At 42.5% G+C, this 18,921-nt stretch overlaps 1 protein-coding gene across 1 annotated transcript in view; it reads right to left on the reverse strand.

Annotated features, from left to right (window-relative positions):
• The window catches only part of LOC144054758 (unconventional myosin-XV-like), a 42,522-nt gene that overhangs the window by 9,725 nt on the left and 13,876 nt on the right, over nucleotides 1-18,921 (reverse strand). The window contains 35 exon segments of the mRNA XM_077570026.1: nucleotides 43-115; nucleotides 199-268; nucleotides 816-931; nucleotides 1,991-2,196; nucleotides 2,306-2,380; nucleotides 2,455-2,708; nucleotides 3,335-3,453; nucleotides 3,877-3,992; nucleotides 4,120-4,195; nucleotides 4,893-4,952; nucleotides 5,089-5,204; nucleotides 5,285-5,402; nucleotides 6,155-6,248; nucleotides 6,341-6,401; nucleotides 6,553-6,648; nucleotides 6,722-6,812; nucleotides 7,633-7,976; nucleotides 8,053-8,155; nucleotides 10,259-10,502; nucleotides 11,184-11,375; nucleotides 11,475-11,547; nucleotides 12,121-12,302; nucleotides 13,076-13,182; nucleotides 13,264-13,392; nucleotides 14,173-14,268; nucleotides 14,353-14,483; nucleotides 14,556-14,637; nucleotides 14,737-14,769; nucleotides 15,372-15,456; nucleotides 15,543-15,718; nucleotides 15,786-15,903; nucleotides 18,104-18,228; nucleotides 18,304-18,349; nucleotides 18,417-18,553; nucleotides 18,633-18,710. Of these exon segments, the coding sequence (XP_077426152.1) occupies nucleotides 43-115; nucleotides 199-268; nucleotides 816-931; nucleotides 1,991-2,196; nucleotides 2,306-2,380; nucleotides 2,455-2,708; nucleotides 3,335-3,453; nucleotides 3,877-3,992; nucleotides 4,120-4,195; nucleotides 4,893-4,952; nucleotides 5,089-5,204; nucleotides 5,285-5,402; nucleotides 6,155-6,248; nucleotides 6,341-6,401; nucleotides 6,553-6,648; nucleotides 6,722-6,812; nucleotides 7,633-7,976; nucleotides 8,053-8,155; nucleotides 10,259-10,502; nucleotides 11,184-11,375; nucleotides 11,475-11,547; nucleotides 12,121-12,302; nucleotides 13,076-13,182; nucleotides 13,264-13,392; nucleotides 14,173-14,268; nucleotides 14,353-14,483; nucleotides 14,556-14,637; nucleotides 14,737-14,769; nucleotides 15,372-15,456; nucleotides 15,543-15,718; nucleotides 15,786-15,903; nucleotides 18,104-18,228; nucleotides 18,304-18,349; nucleotides 18,417-18,553; nucleotides 18,633-18,710 (4,222 nt within the window).

The raw sequence follows: 18,921 nt of genomic DNA on the forward strand, positions 1-18,921 counted from the left end.
TGTTTGTAAAAATGTCGGGTAGATAAGAAGTGTAGGACATACAGAGGAAAAGATCCGCCGCCACTCGGTTCATGGTCGGATCCGTCAACTCTATGAGTGATTCAGTCAGCGGAATCTGGAGGCAACATTTAAAATGTTGCGACATTAGCACAAAACACGCACAAAAATAATATGTCATCAATGAGGTCATTGGGACACCTTGGAGAATTTGATCATTTCTTCCGGCTCCCTGGACACTCGGCTCTTGCTCTTATTCTTCAGAGAGTCCCTTAAAACAGCAGTAAAACAATTATTATTATTATTATTATTATTATGGAAAATGTCAGTATAATGACATACTGCATAATAGTCGATTTAATAAGAACATTTTTGTAGCAGTTGATTTTAAATGTGTAACAAGATATAATACAAACAAAATATTATATATGCACTAATAATAAAAATATATATTATTTAAATGTTTAAAAAAAACATACAATATATGTTATAGAACAGTTTAAATTTTGTAAACTACAAACACACAAATATGAAATACAAACAAAATACATGTGAAATATAAGTGTAGGTTTTTAGAATATCCTTTTGTCTACTCCGTCTGTCTGTGTGTGTGTGTGTGTGTGTGTGTGTGTGTGTGTGTGTGTGTGTGTGTGTGTGTGTGTGTGTGTGTGTGTGTGTGTGTGTGTGTGTGTGTGTGTGTGTGTGTGTGTGTGTGTGTGTGTGTGTGTGTGTGTGTGTGTGTGTGTGTGTGTGTGTGTGTGTGTGTGTGTGTGTGTGTGTGTGTGTGCGTGCTTAGTGATGTCGAGTGTGCGTCTCACCCTCTCCCAGGCGTGGCCTGTCTGAAGTATTTTCTGGCAAACTCCAGCATGTCGTATTTACTGTCCTGCAGAGTCCTCTCGTCCAGTTCTCCATCGAAGCCATCCAGGGGAAACCTCTGACCAAAGCAAAGATGGCCGACATGGCGGCAATCATACATTCATAAAAGTGACAACCTACAAAGTGCTTCTCAGTCGTGAGTCGTTTTTGGAAAGCAGTCCCAAGAAAGAAGGTTTGTGGTCCCGAGTGAAGGTTCTAGTTGTGATGATTGTAAATTTGGAAATGTGAATAGATTTGGAAATATTGAATCTGTCTAAAATAATTGTAATGTATATGTGGCATATGGGTTTTCTGAATAATAAGGAGAACTGTTTGCTTTGAACTGACTTTGATGAACGCTTTGGATATTTAATACAACAAAAAATACTCACTTGAGAAAAAAAATGTTTTTAATTATTCATTTTTACTGTTAGCTACAAATAAGCAAATTCTGTTGGCAAAATTAAGTAAGAACGAGCCAAATACATTCCAAAGTCATCGACGTACAATTGAGCATCCAAAGTCTTTTATTTTGGGGTCGTGCTCATTTCGTCAACCAAAACTCAACAAAAATCATTTCGTCAACATACATTTTTCACCCGACTAAAACTAGACGAGACTAAAACCCTCATTAATAAACAATAAGTGTGACTAAATCGGTATGCATTTTCAGCAACAAATGAAGACGAGACGAAAATATACTTCACTTCATAAAAACTGGACATTTTAATTCATGAACAAAAACGAGAGGAAAATTGTATGATTCTGTATAATCTTGTCTCCGCTAATCTGTCAGTGTGACACGGTCAAAGTCACGATCAAATTATGCCAATAAATATATATATTTTTTTGCAGCGTAGGATAATGCCAGTAAATAATGTTAAGATGCTTCTCTGTATGCATTCTAGAAGCATTTTGTATGAATAGCCGTTCTTTTGAGTGATAAAAGTGCCGCGACTAGCGCGCTAATTAGCATTAGCGAGTCAGACTGGAGTCGATCATGACGCTTCTTTGCGCATCTATAAATTGAAGCAGAAATCGTTGTCAATCAAATCTGATTGTGAATCAAATCGCAGACCAAAAAATCGTAATCGAATCTTGAGACGATTCCCCCCCCCCCCATGAAGGAGGATCGTACCTCGATGGTCTGGTCTATCTCGTGCGCGGCCACGGTGGACGCCACGGCAACGGCCACGGCCGACGACGCGGCAAACTGGCCGGCGCCGCCTCGCGGTTCCGCTTTGCGGTCCAACGGCAGGGACAGGAAGTCAGGCGGCGCCACCGGGTGGACGCACTCGGACGGGAAGGCGCCGGAGCGTCCAAACACCGCGCCAAACTTCCAACCTGCCACACGAGGGGTCGGAGGAAAGGAACACCAGCAAGATGGACGGACGGACGGATGAGGATTTGGATGGATGTCGGTGAAGGCAAAATGTTGATCATCGGCACTCACCAAAGTCCTGCGTGTCCTTCTTGAGCTCCTCCAAGAAGACCACCTTCTTCTTCACCACGCAGCCGTACGCGTCACCTGGAACACGCACACACAATCCTCAGCCACACGCGCGCCGTCCCTCATCCACGCTCGTCCGTCCTTGCGGTCACCTTTGTCCAGGCCGTCCAGCACCTGCAGCCGGATGATGTCGCCCTTGTGGAAGTTGAGCAGGTGGCGGCGGTCGGCCACAAAGTTGCGCTCGGCGATGACGTATTCCGAATCCTTCTTGATCTCGCCGATGAAGGCGTCCACCAGGTGCTTCACCTGCGGCGCCTTGGCCGAGAACAAGATCAGCTTGTCGTTGCTCAGGTTGAACTCCAGCATGTTCTCCGAGGGGATGGTGACAAACAGGATGTCTGCGTAACTGAGATGTTACGGTTTGGCGTCAGAAACGGGATCTCCAGTGCGGCTAGCAATGAGAGTGACTGCGTGTCCTCCAACTTTGATTAACTTGATAAGAGGTGTAGTACATCTATTTTGTTTTAGCTAAAAAATATTCTGTATTTAACGTCGGTGTCAGAAATGGGATTCCACAATTAATTTTTCTTTCGCTGATTTTGGTGTCAGAAGGAGAGGCAAAGTTTGTAAAAAGGATAATAAAAGGTGCCACTTGCAGATGATGAAGTGCATTTTGGGCACTACTTTTGAGTCCTATTTAGAAAAAAAATGTTTTTGCATAAAAACAATACATAAAATGTTGGTGTCAGAAGTGGGGTTCCACATGTAATTTGTCTTCTGTTGAGGGGCAGAGGCTGAGCATCTTCCGATCCCAATCGGCCTTAAGAGAGGTGACATTTGACCTATTCAATTCCTGTTTTTTTTGTTTAAAGATCAAATTTTGGTGTCAGAAGAGGAGGAAAAAATATGCATAATGAAAGGTGACACTAGCGGTGCTAAATATATATTTTGCAAGTTTTATGTATGGGAAAAAAATTGTTTTGCGTTATAAAACTATGCAGCAAACTTTGACGTCAGAAGTGGGATCCATACGTGTATGCCCTGAGGACTCTGAAGTAGTCTGGTGCAGCGGCACTGCTCTTCACGGTCTTCAGCAGCTTGATGCCGCCTTGCGACACCGACAACACTTGCACGCCCGTTCCTACGCTGCCCTGTACGCACACAAAACAAATTAGGGCAATCAAACCCACGGCCTTTTGGTCACATGGCGCATTGTTATCCACTTGTGCACAACCGGAATGTGTGCAAGAAGTGTGTCAATGCAAATGCATTGAGCTGATGCCTGTGAAGAGAAAAAAAAGTTTGGCAGGTTTCTCACTTTATTCAGAATTCTGACTTTAAAGTGAGAATTCTGACTTTAAAGTGAGAACGCTGACTTTAATTTTAGAATTCTCACCTCAAAGTCAGAATCCTGCCAACCTTTTTTTTTTTCTTCTCTCTTTACTGGCCCTAATCCTCTTCCGTGAGTTCTAAAGCAGGAATCCCAGCAGTTTTTGTAAAAAAATGACATCTGTCAGGTACTTTTTCTTCTTCTTCAAAATCGCAATCTTTTTCCGATTTCCAGGCACCCTCACCGATGCCGGGAAGAGTCGGGAGAAGTAGATTTCCCAGGTGTCCCTGGCGGCCGTGACGATGGCCTTCTTCACGTGTTCCTCCACCGGATCCGTGTTCTGTTGCACCCCGTGTTCATCTGTGAGTCACACACACACACACACACACACACACACACACACACACACACACACACACACACACACTGAGAGTGTCATTTTGGTAAGCGTGTGTAAAATGGCGTGTGGGAAGAAGAGAGGGACTACCAAAGAGAGCTTTCATCCGCTGCCTTTCATCCCGGCGGATGCGGACGCACGCCTCTGACAGGGTGTCGTTGACGATCTGCGGAGGAGCGCACAAATTAAGCACGCCGCCTTTCATCTGCCGCGTCGTCGCCGATAAAGCAGTGACGACAAGCCGGGGGGGGGAAAAAAAGAGAGTCGAAGGGAGTTTTTAAGGCGACTAAGTGTTTTTGATGTTTAATGTCATTCTGAGTGTCTTTGAGGGTTGAGTTCTAAGGCGACTGCGCATCTTAGTCTTTGAGTGTAACACTTTTAAGGTGACTAAGTGTCTTTGAGGGTCTTTGATTGACTTCCGAATAACAAACGTGATTTTAGGGGACGTCGCGTCCTTGAATGTTGAATTTCACCTTTGAGTGTATTTGAATGTAGACTTTTAAGGAAGTGATGCATCTTTGAGTGTCTTTGAGCGTCAACGTTTAAGGAGACCGTTGAATTTTTTTTTTCTGTTGTTGAATTCTCTCTCTCTTCAACTAAGCATCTGTGACTTTAAGTGTTGCATTTCTAGGAAACTTGGCATCTTGGATTGTTGACTTTTAAGGTGACTAAGCATTTTTGAGTCTTTGAGACCAAGTGTTTATATTATAAGGCAACTAGGTGTCTGAGTGTGACTTTTAGTCTTAAGTATTTTTTTTTTTTAGATGAGTAAGTCTCCTTGAGTGACAATGGGGTTTTAGGCTTTTTCAATGTTGGCTAATTTAGGTCAGCTAAGTGTCTTTGAGTGTCATGATTTGCATCACCTGTTTAAAAATGAGGTCAAACACCAGCGGATTGTTGAAGCTGTCTTTTGGGTAGAAGACCTGCCAAAGAGACGATCACCCGTCATACGATATCATTACGATATCATTACGATATCATTACGATATTTCGCCTGAATCGTCACACAAAAATGGCATCAAAGACAATCCAAACAAAAGAGCGTGCGTGTGCGTGCACCTCTTTCCTGAGGTAGAGTTTCCAGGGAACGTTGGCGTAGGTGTAGTGTTCCTGGTTGGCGCTCTGGTGCAGTCTGGTCTGGATGCGCTCCGATTCCACCGGAAGCTCCCGAGAAACTGCGGCGGTTCCAAATTCACATGAGTCATGTGACCCGGAGTCATACGTGAGCGGAAGGTGTGCTGGCGGCTGCCGGGACCTGGTGGGGGCACCGGCACCGGACGATGAGGCGCTCTGCTCTTTGTGCTTTTGGTGGGCTGGAAGCTGGTCTCCTTAATGGCGGATGCAGAGGGTGGGGGGGCCGCGGGACGCTTGAGCTAAACATACAGACATACGTTTTCAGGAGACAGTTCTTCACTTGGAGCTTCTTTGAGTTTATAAGGCAACCACATGTCTTTGAGTGTTGGGTGTTTCACTGCTCTTTGTAAAGTGTCCTTTTGTGCGCACAGTTACGCTGCACTTTATGCTAGACTTGCGCTGGGCACAAAACAGGGCCCAGAGCGTTGAGTTTTCAAGGCGATGAAGTGTCTTTGAGCGTTGAGTTTTCAAGGCGATGAAGTGTCTTTGAGTGTTGAGTTTTCAAGGCGACTAAATGTCTTTCAGTTTTGCATCTTTAATGTGACCAAGTGTCTTTGTTTGTCAAGTTTATAAAGTAGCTACGCATCTTTGAGTGTTGATTCTCAAAAAACGACTATGCATCTTTTGGTGTCTTTGATGGTGACTCTGTCTGCTGAGTTTTCGAGGTGAGTAATCATCTCTGTTTTTAAGGTGAATAAATGTCTTTGTTTATGAATTTTTAAGTGTTGATTTTCAAAAATGACTGGGCGTCTTTTGGTCTCTTTGAGGGGGACTACGTGTCTTTCAATGTTGATTTTCTTAATTTATTAAGCCTCTTTGAGGGCTGTTTTAAGGTGACCAAGTGTCTTTGAGTGTCTGACTTTTAAATGCTGTTGAGTTTTCGAGGCGAGTAATCGTCTCCGTTTTTAAGGCAAGTAAGTATCTTTGAGAGTCTTTATTTTTGACAGTCTTCAAGGTGACCAACTGTCTTTGAGTGTTCGTGCGCGCGCACCTGCGGAGCAGGAGGCTTGTCCATCTGTGGTTTTAAGATCTGCAAAGCTTCATCACGAGGCGTTTGCTTCTTCTTAAATTTACCCTCTGGTCTCCTAAATGATAAATATATTATGAATACACACGCCCTGATGTCACTGTGCTTTCTAAATCATAATAATAGTAACAAAAATAATAATGCTGACACCTTTTTCCGGGTGGAAGTGCCTCCATCGGGGGAGGTGGAGAGTTGTACCGCCTGATAATTTCTGGGGTAAACAAAGAACCGTTAACAATCAAAATGCAGTGTTGTGTTAATGTAATAAATCAACAAACAATTGGATAAATAGGGTTTATTAACGATGATTTTTTTTTAAAGAATATTTTTATATATATAATTAATTCTATGTCGTATTTTACCTTGAATATCCTGACTAGGCACAACATGCTCAGAAACCCGAGCTGAGTACTTCACCAACTCGCCAGCAGGGGGGGCAGGAGACTTAGCCACTGGGGCTACACACATACACAATTAAAAAGCCAGTCAAAGTTCACAGAACAGACTAAAGAGAGTCAAGTAGTTTCTTACCAAACGTTTTGGCTGGTTTGTCCTTGTTGATAGGAATTCCAGGAGCTCGTCTCTGAGGACCGCCGTCCTTCTTATCATCACGAGACACAGCCTAAGTGTCAGAACATTGCAATGGCTCATTAACATAATTATGACATGATTATAAATGCCAGAAATGACTTTTTAGTTGGTTGTATTTTGCAAAAATAGCTCTTTGAATGCTGGAAAACAAATACATTTGCCACGTAATAATGATAATCTATTTAATGCTTAATTACGATCTTGAAAAAGAATCTTACAAATTGAACTAGAAATAAATTATACAAGAAACATTTGGAGAAGAGCAGAATATTTAACACGAAATAATAGAGAAAGGTATTTCAAATGTTGATAGGATCTTTGAGTTTTTAAAGTGATTCGGCATCCGTGTCTTTGAGTGTCGTCAATGAGTTGATGAAACGTCTTTGAGTGTTGGGCTTTTAAGGCAAATAAGCATCTTTGAACATTGCGTCTTTAAGGGGCAAAGGTCTTTGAGTGTGTCTTTGATAAAGTTTTTCAAGGCTGGGATTGATTTAGATTTTTGTTGAGTTGACTTTCAGGTGATTAAACATCTTTAAATTCTTCTTAAAATGACAAAGCATATTTGAGTGTCTTTGAGCATTGAGTTTGTAAGGCAACTAAGCATCTGAGTAACTTTTGAGTGTTACGTTTTGATGACGACAGTGTTTTATAGTGCTGACTTTACAAGGAGTGACCTGATTTCAACAGGAAGTGACCTGATTTCAACAGGAAGTGACCTAAAATCAACAGGAAGTGACTTGTTATGGTCACAAGCCGGGTCTTTGATTGTTATATTTTCACGATGACTAGGTGTCTTTGAGAGCTGATTTTCTAAGACGATTAATTGTCTTTGAGTGTCTTGATGCAGCAACCTGCGCATGAGCCTGTGGTGACGAGGTAGACCCGCTTCTGTCGGTTTGGGCGTCGCCCGTCCGAGGGTCCAGCTCGGGCTCGGACGCTGGAGGATACGAACTGGATGCCAAACTCACGGCGGCGTAGGGAGACGGCGTGAAGTTGGCGTACGGGCTGAGCGGGATGTTGGCGTAGGGACTCGGCGGAATGTCGGCAGCGTACGGGCTGGGTGGGTGCTGGAGTAGGGGACTGGTGGGGGGGCTCATGATGGGTGAGGTCGGGGGGCTTGACGGGGCGTCTGTCACGGGGGCCACGGAGGCAACAGGAAGTGACATCACAGCTCCTACGGGAAGCACTCGCACAGCTGCAGGACACAAAATCATTTGTGTCAGAAACATGCTTTACAATGTGTGGTGGGGTTTTTTTGAGGGTGGTCTGACCGCCAGGTGGAGGCGGGGGGCCACCCGAAGGGCCCTGCTCTTGCCAACCGACTCCTCCGCGGCCCTTCAGCCTGCTGGAGAGCAGTGCGACCGAGTCCACTTCCTGTCAAGGAACACAAACATTGCTTACAGGTAGTTGTATTGTCTCGGCTAAGTTCTGAAAAATACATGAAAAATGTAAATAAATAAAAAAGCAATCTAATACCCTCATTACAGTCTAGCAAAATGACATTATGTTGTCCCAGTGAAACGAAGAAAAACTTGCAAAAAAGAGACAATCTAAAAAAAAAAGTGAAAATAAAACCAAATATAAAACTAACAATAATATTACAAAATAAATACATACGACACTATTGATTACAGTCATGCTGAGCAAAAATACATGAAAAATGTAAAAAAAAAGAAAAAAAAAATGTTATGTGACAACACTGATTACAGTCTAAAAAATAGGCATGTTGTCTCTGCTAAGTAAAAAACTCAAATCAAAGCAAAGATAAGCTGGTTGCACTTGTAGGTGGTGGGCTGGTCGTTCAGTCAGTCAGGCTTTAGGTCGGAAAAATGTACATGTATTTTTCAGATGGAATGGTAGAGTCGTAAGTTGGTAGGTAGATAAGTAACGACTGTAGGAAGAAATGTAAGGCCTCGGTTGATTTGAAAATCAATGATGTTCTCTGTTTGACATGAAAGATTGATCCCAGAAAGCCAGCACGTCACTGAAAATGATCATGACTCGAGCCGCATTTGTCAGATATCATTTCAAATCAATGGCGGTCGGGCTGTGAAGCGGACGGGCGCACAAGTGGATCGGCGCGAGAGTGCTCACCGGAGGCTAAATCCTATGAGTGTATTGCGGTGGTCTCTGAGCACAGCTCGGTGAATAAAACATGGCCGGGTATACTTGAGGGAAAGCTTTGGAAAGCACTGGGGCAATAAATAATAAAGCAGACTAAAATGCAAGTGCTGTATGTGGAAATGTGCTGTTGGGAATCCACACCGGGACTTTGCGGATGATGCAAAAGCTTCTGTGGATGCTTACTGTACAGACATCCTGTTTGTTTAAGAGCCAGGTAACCGTAACCAACTAACAAACTAACTTACCTACCAATCAGCCAACTTGTTAACTCATTTGACTAAAGAAAAACGAACTGACCGTCCGACCATTTAGTTTGTACTTGATCAGGATATAACCAACAAAACAACCTACACACTAACTAGTTTGAATGTAACGAACTAACTGACTAACCGAACAGCCAACAAACCCACTAAAAGCACACTAAGTAACTCATAAACTGACGAATGACCAACCAAGCACCAACTTTTTATTCACGGGATGGCACGTAATTGTGCTAAACAAGCAAAGCAGCTTGTAATTAATCATGCTGACTAAGAACAAACTGTCCCAAAAAAAACAAACACATGAACTAGTTTGTATATAATCCAATCCGATCTATTATTTGATAACTAACAAAATAAACAAATTGGCTAACCAACTGACCAGCCAACACACTACCTAGTCATGCTAACAAGCCAACCAATCAACCAACCAACATGCAAAGTAGTTGATATGTAATCATGCTAACTAAAATAACCAACCAACCAACCAACCAAGACACGTACAGTATTGTTTTCCCTTTTGAATCAAAGCATTCATGCGTCAGTAAGTCGTGCCGCAGCGTGCGTGCGTGCGTGCGTGCGTGCGCTTCATCAGGAAAGTGTAAAGTGTCTGTTCCTGCCTGGTAAGTTGATCCACTGCCCGCCCAGCCTGGTGAAATCACCGTGGCCATCTGGTACCCGTGCCAGTTGCGGTAACTGGGTAACGTAATCGGCCAGAGCGAGCTCTGTCCAACACATCTGATACACGTTCATTCCTGTCGGCAACATCTGATAGCGAGTGACTGACGGAAACCGCCGCCGTCGCGTTCCGGTTTGGAAATTGAAGAATCTTTCATTGTCATTAGCGTCTACGTGTCTTTTGTGTGTTGAACTTCGAAGGCGGTTAAGCATCTTTGAGTCACGGAGTGTTGAGGTTTCAAGGTGACCAAGAGTCTTTACGGAGCTTCTTGTGTGAGTTTGGATGTCGACTACGTGTCTTAGAGTCTTGAGTTTTGAAACGGTCTCTGTGTGGTCACCATAAAAACTGAAAAAAACGATTCATGTCTCTACTAACCCACTTGGGCTGATCTCAGTGTAAAGGTATGTAACTTACTGCACTCCCGTCGGACAGCACCGGGTCAAACAGGCTATCCAGATAGCGATCCATTCCTCGATGAGGCTCCAAGTCTAAGGAGAGGATGTCCTGCTTCCGTCAAACATACTTTTGTGTAGGGGTCTGTGTGTAATTGTGTGTGTGTGTGTGTGTGCACTAACCTTGGCTAGCAAAGCCATTAAGTCCAATGATGGCCGATGTTATGAATTCGTCATTGGCATCAAAGCCACCACCCAGCAAACTTCTACAAAAACAGGTGAGAAAACAAAATGTGACCTTTTCAGATTCATTTAAAAAACAGAAAGTACATATTTAACATTCAGGAATTTTAATCAATGTGCCATACAACCAAGAAACTAGCTTGCATGTGTTTGTGCTAACAGACTACAAAACTACTAACTAATCAAGAGACCAACCTCCCAAATTAGTTTTTATGCAATGGTTGTAATCAACTTAATAATTACATGAAGTAAATACCAACACACAACTGACTGACTAATCAAACAATTAGCTGACTGGCCAATTGACCAGCTTATCTGGCCACCTAGCTAACTACTAACCAACAGATCAACTGAAAAACTACCAATCGACTGGCGCAGCATACAACCAACCCTCTTCCTAGTTTCTTAAACAAACTGACCATCTAACTGTCCAGCAACCAACCAACTAACTGACTGAATAACTAACCAACTCATGAAGTAACTAAATAACTAACTGAAAAACTGACCAAAAACAACCCGACAAGCAAGCAAACTAACTCACTGACTTGTTTGTATGTAGTCATGTAACCAACCAACCAACTCACTCAGTAATTGGCCAAGTAACTCACCAAACCAGCCAGACAAGGTACCAATTAGCAAGTAGACTAACTAACTAACTAACTAACTAATAAATTTGTTTATATGAGTGTATGTATGTTTCTTACATGCTGGCATTGGCCCGTACACGTCCCGGTTCCTGTGCAGAAATGATGAAGTAGCTGCTGTGCTTGGGGAATTGGGCAGGCAACTCCAGGTCCGACATCAGGTCCAGGACATAGTCTGATCCTTCCAACTCCACCCACTGCGCCGGCTCCTTCAGCAGCACGGACCAGCCCCGACGACCCTCTGTCACGCCCCTGATAACACACACACACGCACGTATGCACGCCCGTACCAGGCTCACTTTCACAACATGACACTCACGGAAATCACGCTAACTAAATCTTTTCTGTTACCTGTGTTGTAAGATATCGTTAGCCATGTTCTCCCCTGTAGTCCAAGAGTGTACAGGACACAAGACGGATATGCCTGGAGAGACACACGAGTTGAACAACTAACTAACTAACTAACTAACACAACCATTAAAATAAGCACCTCGCCACTAATACAATCACAGATCAAACACAACTGTGCTAACTGACCACCTAACAATTAACCAACGTATCAACCAACATTTACCACCTAACTGAACAAGTAATCAATGAGCCAGCCGACTTAGTAACTACTTTACATGCAGTCATGCTAACCGACTAACTGACCAACTAAGCACCTAGCCAGCTGACACATGACAATACTTTCTAAACTAAACTGACCATATAACAAACCAACCAACAAACAAACAAACAAACCTATGTTGTATCAAATAAAAAGCCGAAACCTAGTTACATAAAAAAGTTATTAGAAACTGTTAATAATAATAATAACGTCAATCTACTGTAAATCATGACACACGACTAATTAATGGGTTGCAAGTTTTTGTCCATATAGCAGAAGACCCGTTATTTAAATAATATCCCCCTTCATGTCTAGCCGATGTTCCTTTGTGTGTGTTACAAATACTCCAAGTCCAGAAGTAAATGTTGCAGTGTTGTGGCCTGGTACCGTCAAAGCAGTGCACGTGGAGTAAGGTGTGCGCTCTCTTGCGGTTGGCGGTCCACTCCAGTAGACATGGCGGGTAGGTGCGCGTGTACTCGGGCCCACCGCCGCCGCACCGCTGCATGGCCTGCAGCAAAGCTTGCTGACACACCGAGTCGTAGCCCTCGGGCCCGTAGTCGGACACGAACCTGGGAACGGGACCCGAATGCACGCAGCAGCAACCACAACTAATATGTGCCGATTTCATCATGGCAAACAACACGTTGCGTTCATTCTCAAAACTATTGAGTCGGATTAATTAAGTGTTGTGGTAGTTTGCAAGTGAATTGGTCAGTTAACAAAAGTACATGAGAATGAGTAATCCAGTGGGTTAGGCATGGTTGTTGGCTAGTTGTATGCATGGTTGATTCGATTATTTGGGATTAATTAGTTTGTTAATAACTAACTAACTAACTTGTCACCCTTTGGCAAAACTAGTTTGTTCTTCATTAGAAATTTGGCATTGGTATGATGATTACATAAATCCTAGTTAATCAGTTAGCTAATAACTAGTTAGTCATGAACTCATTAGTGAGTAAGTTACTGTTGCAAAGTTGGAAAGTTACTGCCTCCTAAAAAACTACAGGTACGTAATAGTATGCCAAAGCAAGCGATTGTTTAGCTCTAATTAGTTAGCTAATAACTAGTTAGTCATGAACTAATTAGAGTTAGTTGCTGTTGCAAAGTTACTTCCTCCTACAGAACTACAAGCACGTACTAGCATGTCAAAGCAAGCGATTGTTTAGCTTTAATTAGTTAGCCAATGACTAGTTAGTCATGAACTAATTAGCGTTAGTTGCTGTTGAAAAGTTGGAAAGTTACTTCCTCCTACAGAGCAACGGACACGTGGTAGCATGTCAAAGCAAGCCGCTGTTTGCCTTTCGTGGAAGTCTGCGCTGTGCAGTTGTGGCGACGAACGTACTTGAGCAGGTGCTTGGCCAGCCTCGGTGAAGGCAGGAAGGCAGACAGACACGAGGACATGAGGAGCCAACCGCGCTCACAATTCAGCATGTTGGGATTCCTCCAAACCTACAAGAGGACAAACAAAGAGCACGACGTGACCGAGAAGTTCATCCACCTTCCTTCGTGTTCAGCGAATGCCGTCCGGACCTGATTGGCCACTTGAGCAAAGATCTCATCCCGGAGCTCGGCATTGGCAAGCCCTCTCTGGATGATGTAATTCCCAAACAGGTTCTCCTGAGCTCCGTTCAACTCCGGGTCGCCCATGAAACGGAGAACCTGACACAGGCACATTATGCAAAAAACGAGTTAGCTAGTAAGTAATGTGGTTGGCTGGTTAGGTTGATGGTCAGCTCGTCAGTGGGGTACTGTAAACACTAGTTAGTTGGCTATTAGTTGTATGGTTAGTTAGATCACTTAGGTCAGTTAGTTAGCACTGTCAAACTAGTAAGTTTGGGAGGTGGTTACTTAGTTAGTGGTATGGTTAGTTGACTGCAAGGCAGGCGGTTGTTCGCATGGTTACGTGAAAATGATGTCGATTGTCAATTTAGTTAGCTGTATGTAGAATTGCTTGGTTAGTTAGCTGGTTGTAAGTGAGAAAAAGTTGGTAAAATTTAAATGTTGCCTGTACAGTTAATGAAGATCTTATAACGTTGACTGTATTTGGTGCCATTTAACATTTGTGTGTCATTCTATTACATTTTCTGCTTTTGTGTGTGTGTGTGTGTGTGTGTGTGTGTGTTTGTGTGTGTGTGTGTGTGTGTGTGGGGGGGGGGGGGGGTTATATCACATCATGGGGGACCATTTTCTGGGTGTTAACTATGATTTTGGGGACCATGTGTCCTTGTGGGGACATTTTGGTGGTCCCCATGAGTCCAAACCACTTTTTGAGGGCCAAAACTTGGTTTTAGAGTTTAGGTTTGAATTGTGTTTTAGTTGGGGTTAGGGTAAGGGTAAGGGTATAGGAAACACATTATGTCAATGAGCTGTCCCCACTAGAAATGTAAACCCAACTGTGTGTGTGTGTGTGTGTGTGTGTGTGTTCTGCTCTGTATTTACCAGAACAAAGATGTTGAGGGCTCCTTGCTTCAAGTTCTGATCCAATCGGGTCAGGGAGTTCTCCAGAGGGGCTGTCAGCATCCCAAAGTATGGGTCCTAAAAGAAACCCATACACAACCTATAAGCACTGCTTCTTCCACGTGCGTGCGTGCGTGCGTGTGTGTGTGTGTGTGTGTTCACCCTAAATATGGCGCGGACATAATGAGTCATGAGGTAGTTGTTGATGTCCAGGGGCAAGGTCAGCTGTGGTTCAACCTGAACTTTGGGAGCCTGGACCAGCGCCAGGCAGTCCGAGTGCAACTCGGTGCCACCTGCAAACACACACACACACAAACACATGCATAAATGGCACATGTTTATTTATAGCGTTGTCCCGTGCACACCTGAAGCCGCCTGAAGCAGTGCCGCCAACTCAGCGGGGATGGGCAGCGTGGTCACATTCACCACTTCGCGGTTGATGCGGTCCTGCACGCACACGTACACACACACGCGCACACGCACACACACGCGTACACGTACAGCACATTTGTCTCAATTTGTGATCCTCCTCCTCCTCATCCTCACCTCCTCAGCCTTCCTCGCTGGCTGCAGCACCGTCTGGCAAGAAGACAACACAATGAAAAGTCAAATCATATCAATACTGTTTGATTCATGGCGGCTTCTTTGTTACTAGGCAGCAATGCACAGACATCTACTCAAAAATTCGTTCATTGTTGGTGCAAATCTGGCAAAATTTAAAATGGCATATTTTAATTCAATGTGGTCTCTTATTATACAATTTTAGAGTATATATATATATATATATGTAAATAATTAATTTATATTAAAAATGTATTTATTTTAGTCATAATGTATTTAATTGATTATTAATTTGTAAATTTATATTCTGGTAAGTTTTCAAGCCAAATAAGTCATTCATAATATACATTATTAGAATCATACTTTTTTGTTGCATAGAAAGGATTGAGGCTTTTTTTTTTTTACAATGAAATAAAAAAACAACAATTATTATCGATATATTTTATGATTTTTTTCTATTAAAAAATATTAATATATAAAAATATAAATATTCATATATAAATATTTATTTAATTCTAATTACTGGAATTAGCACCCACACATCTTCTTTTGTAATTTCTCAGTGAATCAAGTTTTCAATTTACATTATTCTAATTATTTCCTAAATATTACACACATACCCTCATGTAGCGCTGCCGGTTGACGATGATTCTCATCGTGGCGCGTAACGTGACGAGGCATTTCCTCCGGCCAGCAAACTTCTTTCTGTGCGCGTTATTCGGAAAAACAAAACGACAACAAAGTGCGTGTGAGTGGAGGCCGTTTCGGGTTCCAGAGAGCCGCTTGACCACCTGACGACGAAGCCTTTGCATCTGGCCTGCAGCAGCGTCATGCAGTGGCGGAAGTCCACAAAGTTCTTGCGGATGAAGTACATGCGCACGTATCTCTGCAACGTGAGGGCGGCGATGTCGAGCACGCGGTCGCGCTTGCCCTCCAGCAGCTGGTGCAGATCCTCTTTCAGGAAGATCTGCGCACACACGCAAGCATTTAAATGCATCGTCTTCCTATGTATGTGTGTGTGTGTGTGAGCGGACCTTCGTGACCCCCAGCTGGTAGGAGCCGAGCTTAACCGGTCCCAGCTTTCGCAGCATGATGACGCAGTTTTCTCCATCGGCCATGGGCGGGTCCTTCAAGCACAGCAGCGCTTTGTACCTGCATATGCACAGACAATATATACATTGATGCAATATCAACATTATACTGTGCAGTATCGGATGTGGTCTCGTTTAGTGGTGCTTATGAAACGCCATGCAGTGCATCTGGTCAGGATCCATAGAAAGGTGGAATTTTTTTTACCGGCACTAACTTTTCTTTGATTCAAGGCAGTTGCTGATGTTTAAGTCTTAATTTAAATTCTTTAAAACACATCCTAATGCTAAATCTATCACGGTCGTATCGACCACGCCCACCTCACTTCTCATTTAATCATCTTACTGTACGCGAGCAGACTTGATTCACGAAGAAGAAGCCAACTTGTTGGCACGTTTATGGGGAAAATCAAGCGGCAGCTGCAGCTCATGCTTTTGAATATTTTGCTCCAAATGAAAGTCAAACATTATGACGGTGTATTAGGGCCACGTAAAAATATATAAATTTTTTTTTTTTAGAGCAGCGGGTAATATTCAGAGAAAAAAACTCATAAATTTGCTACGTTATAAAGTGGCAAATTTGCTTGTTTTTTTTCTCGCAAATTAGCCACTATAAAGTCACAAATTTGCCACTTTATAAAGTGGCAAATTTGCAATTTTTTCCTCACAAATTTGCCACTTTATAAAGTCACAAAATTGAAAGTTTATTTTCTCACCAAAAAAAACCTTGCAAATTTGTGACATCATAAAGTGGCAAATTTGCGACTTAAAATTTGCACGTTTTTTCTCGCAAAGAAACTTGCAAATTTGCGACTTCATAAAATGGAAACGTTTCTTTTCTCGCAAATTTGCCACTTTATAAAGTGGCAAATTTGCAAGTTTTTTCCTCACAAATTTGCCACTTTATAAAGTCACAAAATTGAAAGTTTATTTTCTCACCAAAAAAAACCTTGCAAATTTGTGACATCATAAAGTGGCAAATTTGCGACTTAAAATTTGCACGTTTTTTCTCGCAAAGAAACTTGCAAATTTGCGACTTCATAAAATGGAAACGTTTCTTTTCTCGCAAATTTGCCACTTTATAAAGTGGCAAATTTACAAGTTTTTTCCTCACAAATTTGCCACTTTATAAAGTCACAAAATTGAAAGTTTATTTTCTCACCAAAAAAAAACTTGCAAATTTGTGACATCATAAAGTGGCAAATTTGCGACTTAAAATTTGCACGTTTTTTCTCGCAAAGAAACTTGCAAATTTGCGACTTCATAAAATGGAAACGTTTCTTTTCTCGCAAATTTGCCACTTTATAAAGTGGCAAATTTGCAAGTTTTTTCCTCACAAATTTGCCACTTTATAAAGTCACAAAATTGAAAGTTTATTTTCTCACCAAAAAAAAACTTGCAAATTTGTGACATCATAAAGTGGCAAATTTGCGACTTAAAATTTGCACGTTTTTTTCTCGCAAAGAAACTTGCAAATTTGCGACTTCATAAAATGGAAACGTTTCTTTTCTCGCAAATTTGCCACTTTATAAAGTGGCAAATTTGCAAGTTTTTTCCTCACAAATTTGCCACTTTATAAAGTCACAAAATTGAAAGTTTATTTTCTCACCAAAAAAAAACTTGCAAATTTGTGACATCATAAAGTGGCAAATTTGCGACTTAAAATTTGCACGTTTTTTCTCGCAAAGAAACTTGCAAATTTGCGACTTCATAAAATGGAAACGTTTCTTTTCTCGCAAATTTGCCACTTTATTAGGTGGCAAATTTGCCACTTACGTAAAAAAGGAGCAAATTTGCGACTTAAAATTTGCACGTTTTTTCTCGCAAAGAAACTTGCAAATTTGCGACTTCATAAAATGGAAACGTTTCTTTCCTCGCAAATTTGCCACTTTATTAGGTGGCAAATTTGCCACTTACGTAAAAAAGTAGCAAATTTGCGAGTTTTTTCTCTGAATATTACACCCCTCGACCCCCCACCCGCACGTGACTCTAATGTGCCATCATACAAACATGGAAGATATATGTAACACAATTTTTTTTCAAAACCGGATGCCAATTGAAACTGGCTGCGCTTAATGAGGCGATTCTTGTCTGTTCCAAACATCCGGTCAGAAAATATCACCTTAGCAGTTTATGTCAGACTGCTAATTTAATGGCACACTTTTTTGGGCTGAGAAATGTGTCAAACTGCCTCTGATGTCAGCGCCTCACCGGCCATGAACCTCATATCATGTGGTGCCGCCGTCCTACCTACATACAAATACCTGGTTAGGAAGCTGTAAAAAGTCAATCTGACGGGATAGCCCTCCTTGCGTATCCGGATGGTCTCCATGATTCCGGAGTAGCGCAGCTGCGCGCACACCAGGTCCACGTCAAACAGGGCCGCTTCCTGAACCAGCACAAAAACAACCACATGAGCGGTTTGGACGCGGACGCGCCACACGGCGTTCCCGACGTTAGCTACCTTACGCTGGTTTGGCTTGATGCAGCGCACAAAATAAGGGCGACACCTTGAAAAAGAAAGGATGAATAAACGGAGAAAATGGAGCGACAGCAATTCCCGCTCTTATTTTCTACCTCTCCATCTTGTCCAGCAGCTCCTGCAAGCTGCTCTGGAACTTGCCGCTAACCGTGCTGGCCTGGAAGCGGCGGGCCGCGCTGGACCGATGCTGCGACACGAGCTCGGAATGTTTCAGGAAGAGATCAGACACCATCTGGTGAAACACGCACACACACAGGTAAGCAACGAAGGTCGACGACATGGAGACGGCTTCAAAATAGTCCAAGTCTGACTGCGTTTTTGCTGCGGATGAAAAGGTCGAGGACATCTTGGCGGACCGTGTCAAAGTTCTTGTCCAGAAACTTGTTCACCTAAGACCCAAAAATATTAGACACTTTTTAGCAAGTGAACTAAACATGTATGAGCTACCAAGTCAACTACTGTACTTAGAACTCACCTAACTACTTACCAATGTCTTTGACTAAGTTATGTAGCCACAATACTTAGCTATTAGCCACATGGTGACTTATGAGGTGTATAATATGACATCACATCTCACCACTTGGTCCCAAAAGTACATTT

This window comes from Vanacampus margaritifer, chromosome 7 (genome assembly GCF_051991255.1).
Source record: "Vanacampus margaritifer isolate UIUO_Vmar chromosome 7, RoL_Vmar_1.0, whole genome shotgun sequence".
Classification (NCBI taxonomy): domain Eukaryota; kingdom Metazoa; phylum Chordata; class Actinopteri; order Syngnathiformes; family Syngnathidae; genus Vanacampus; species Vanacampus margaritifer.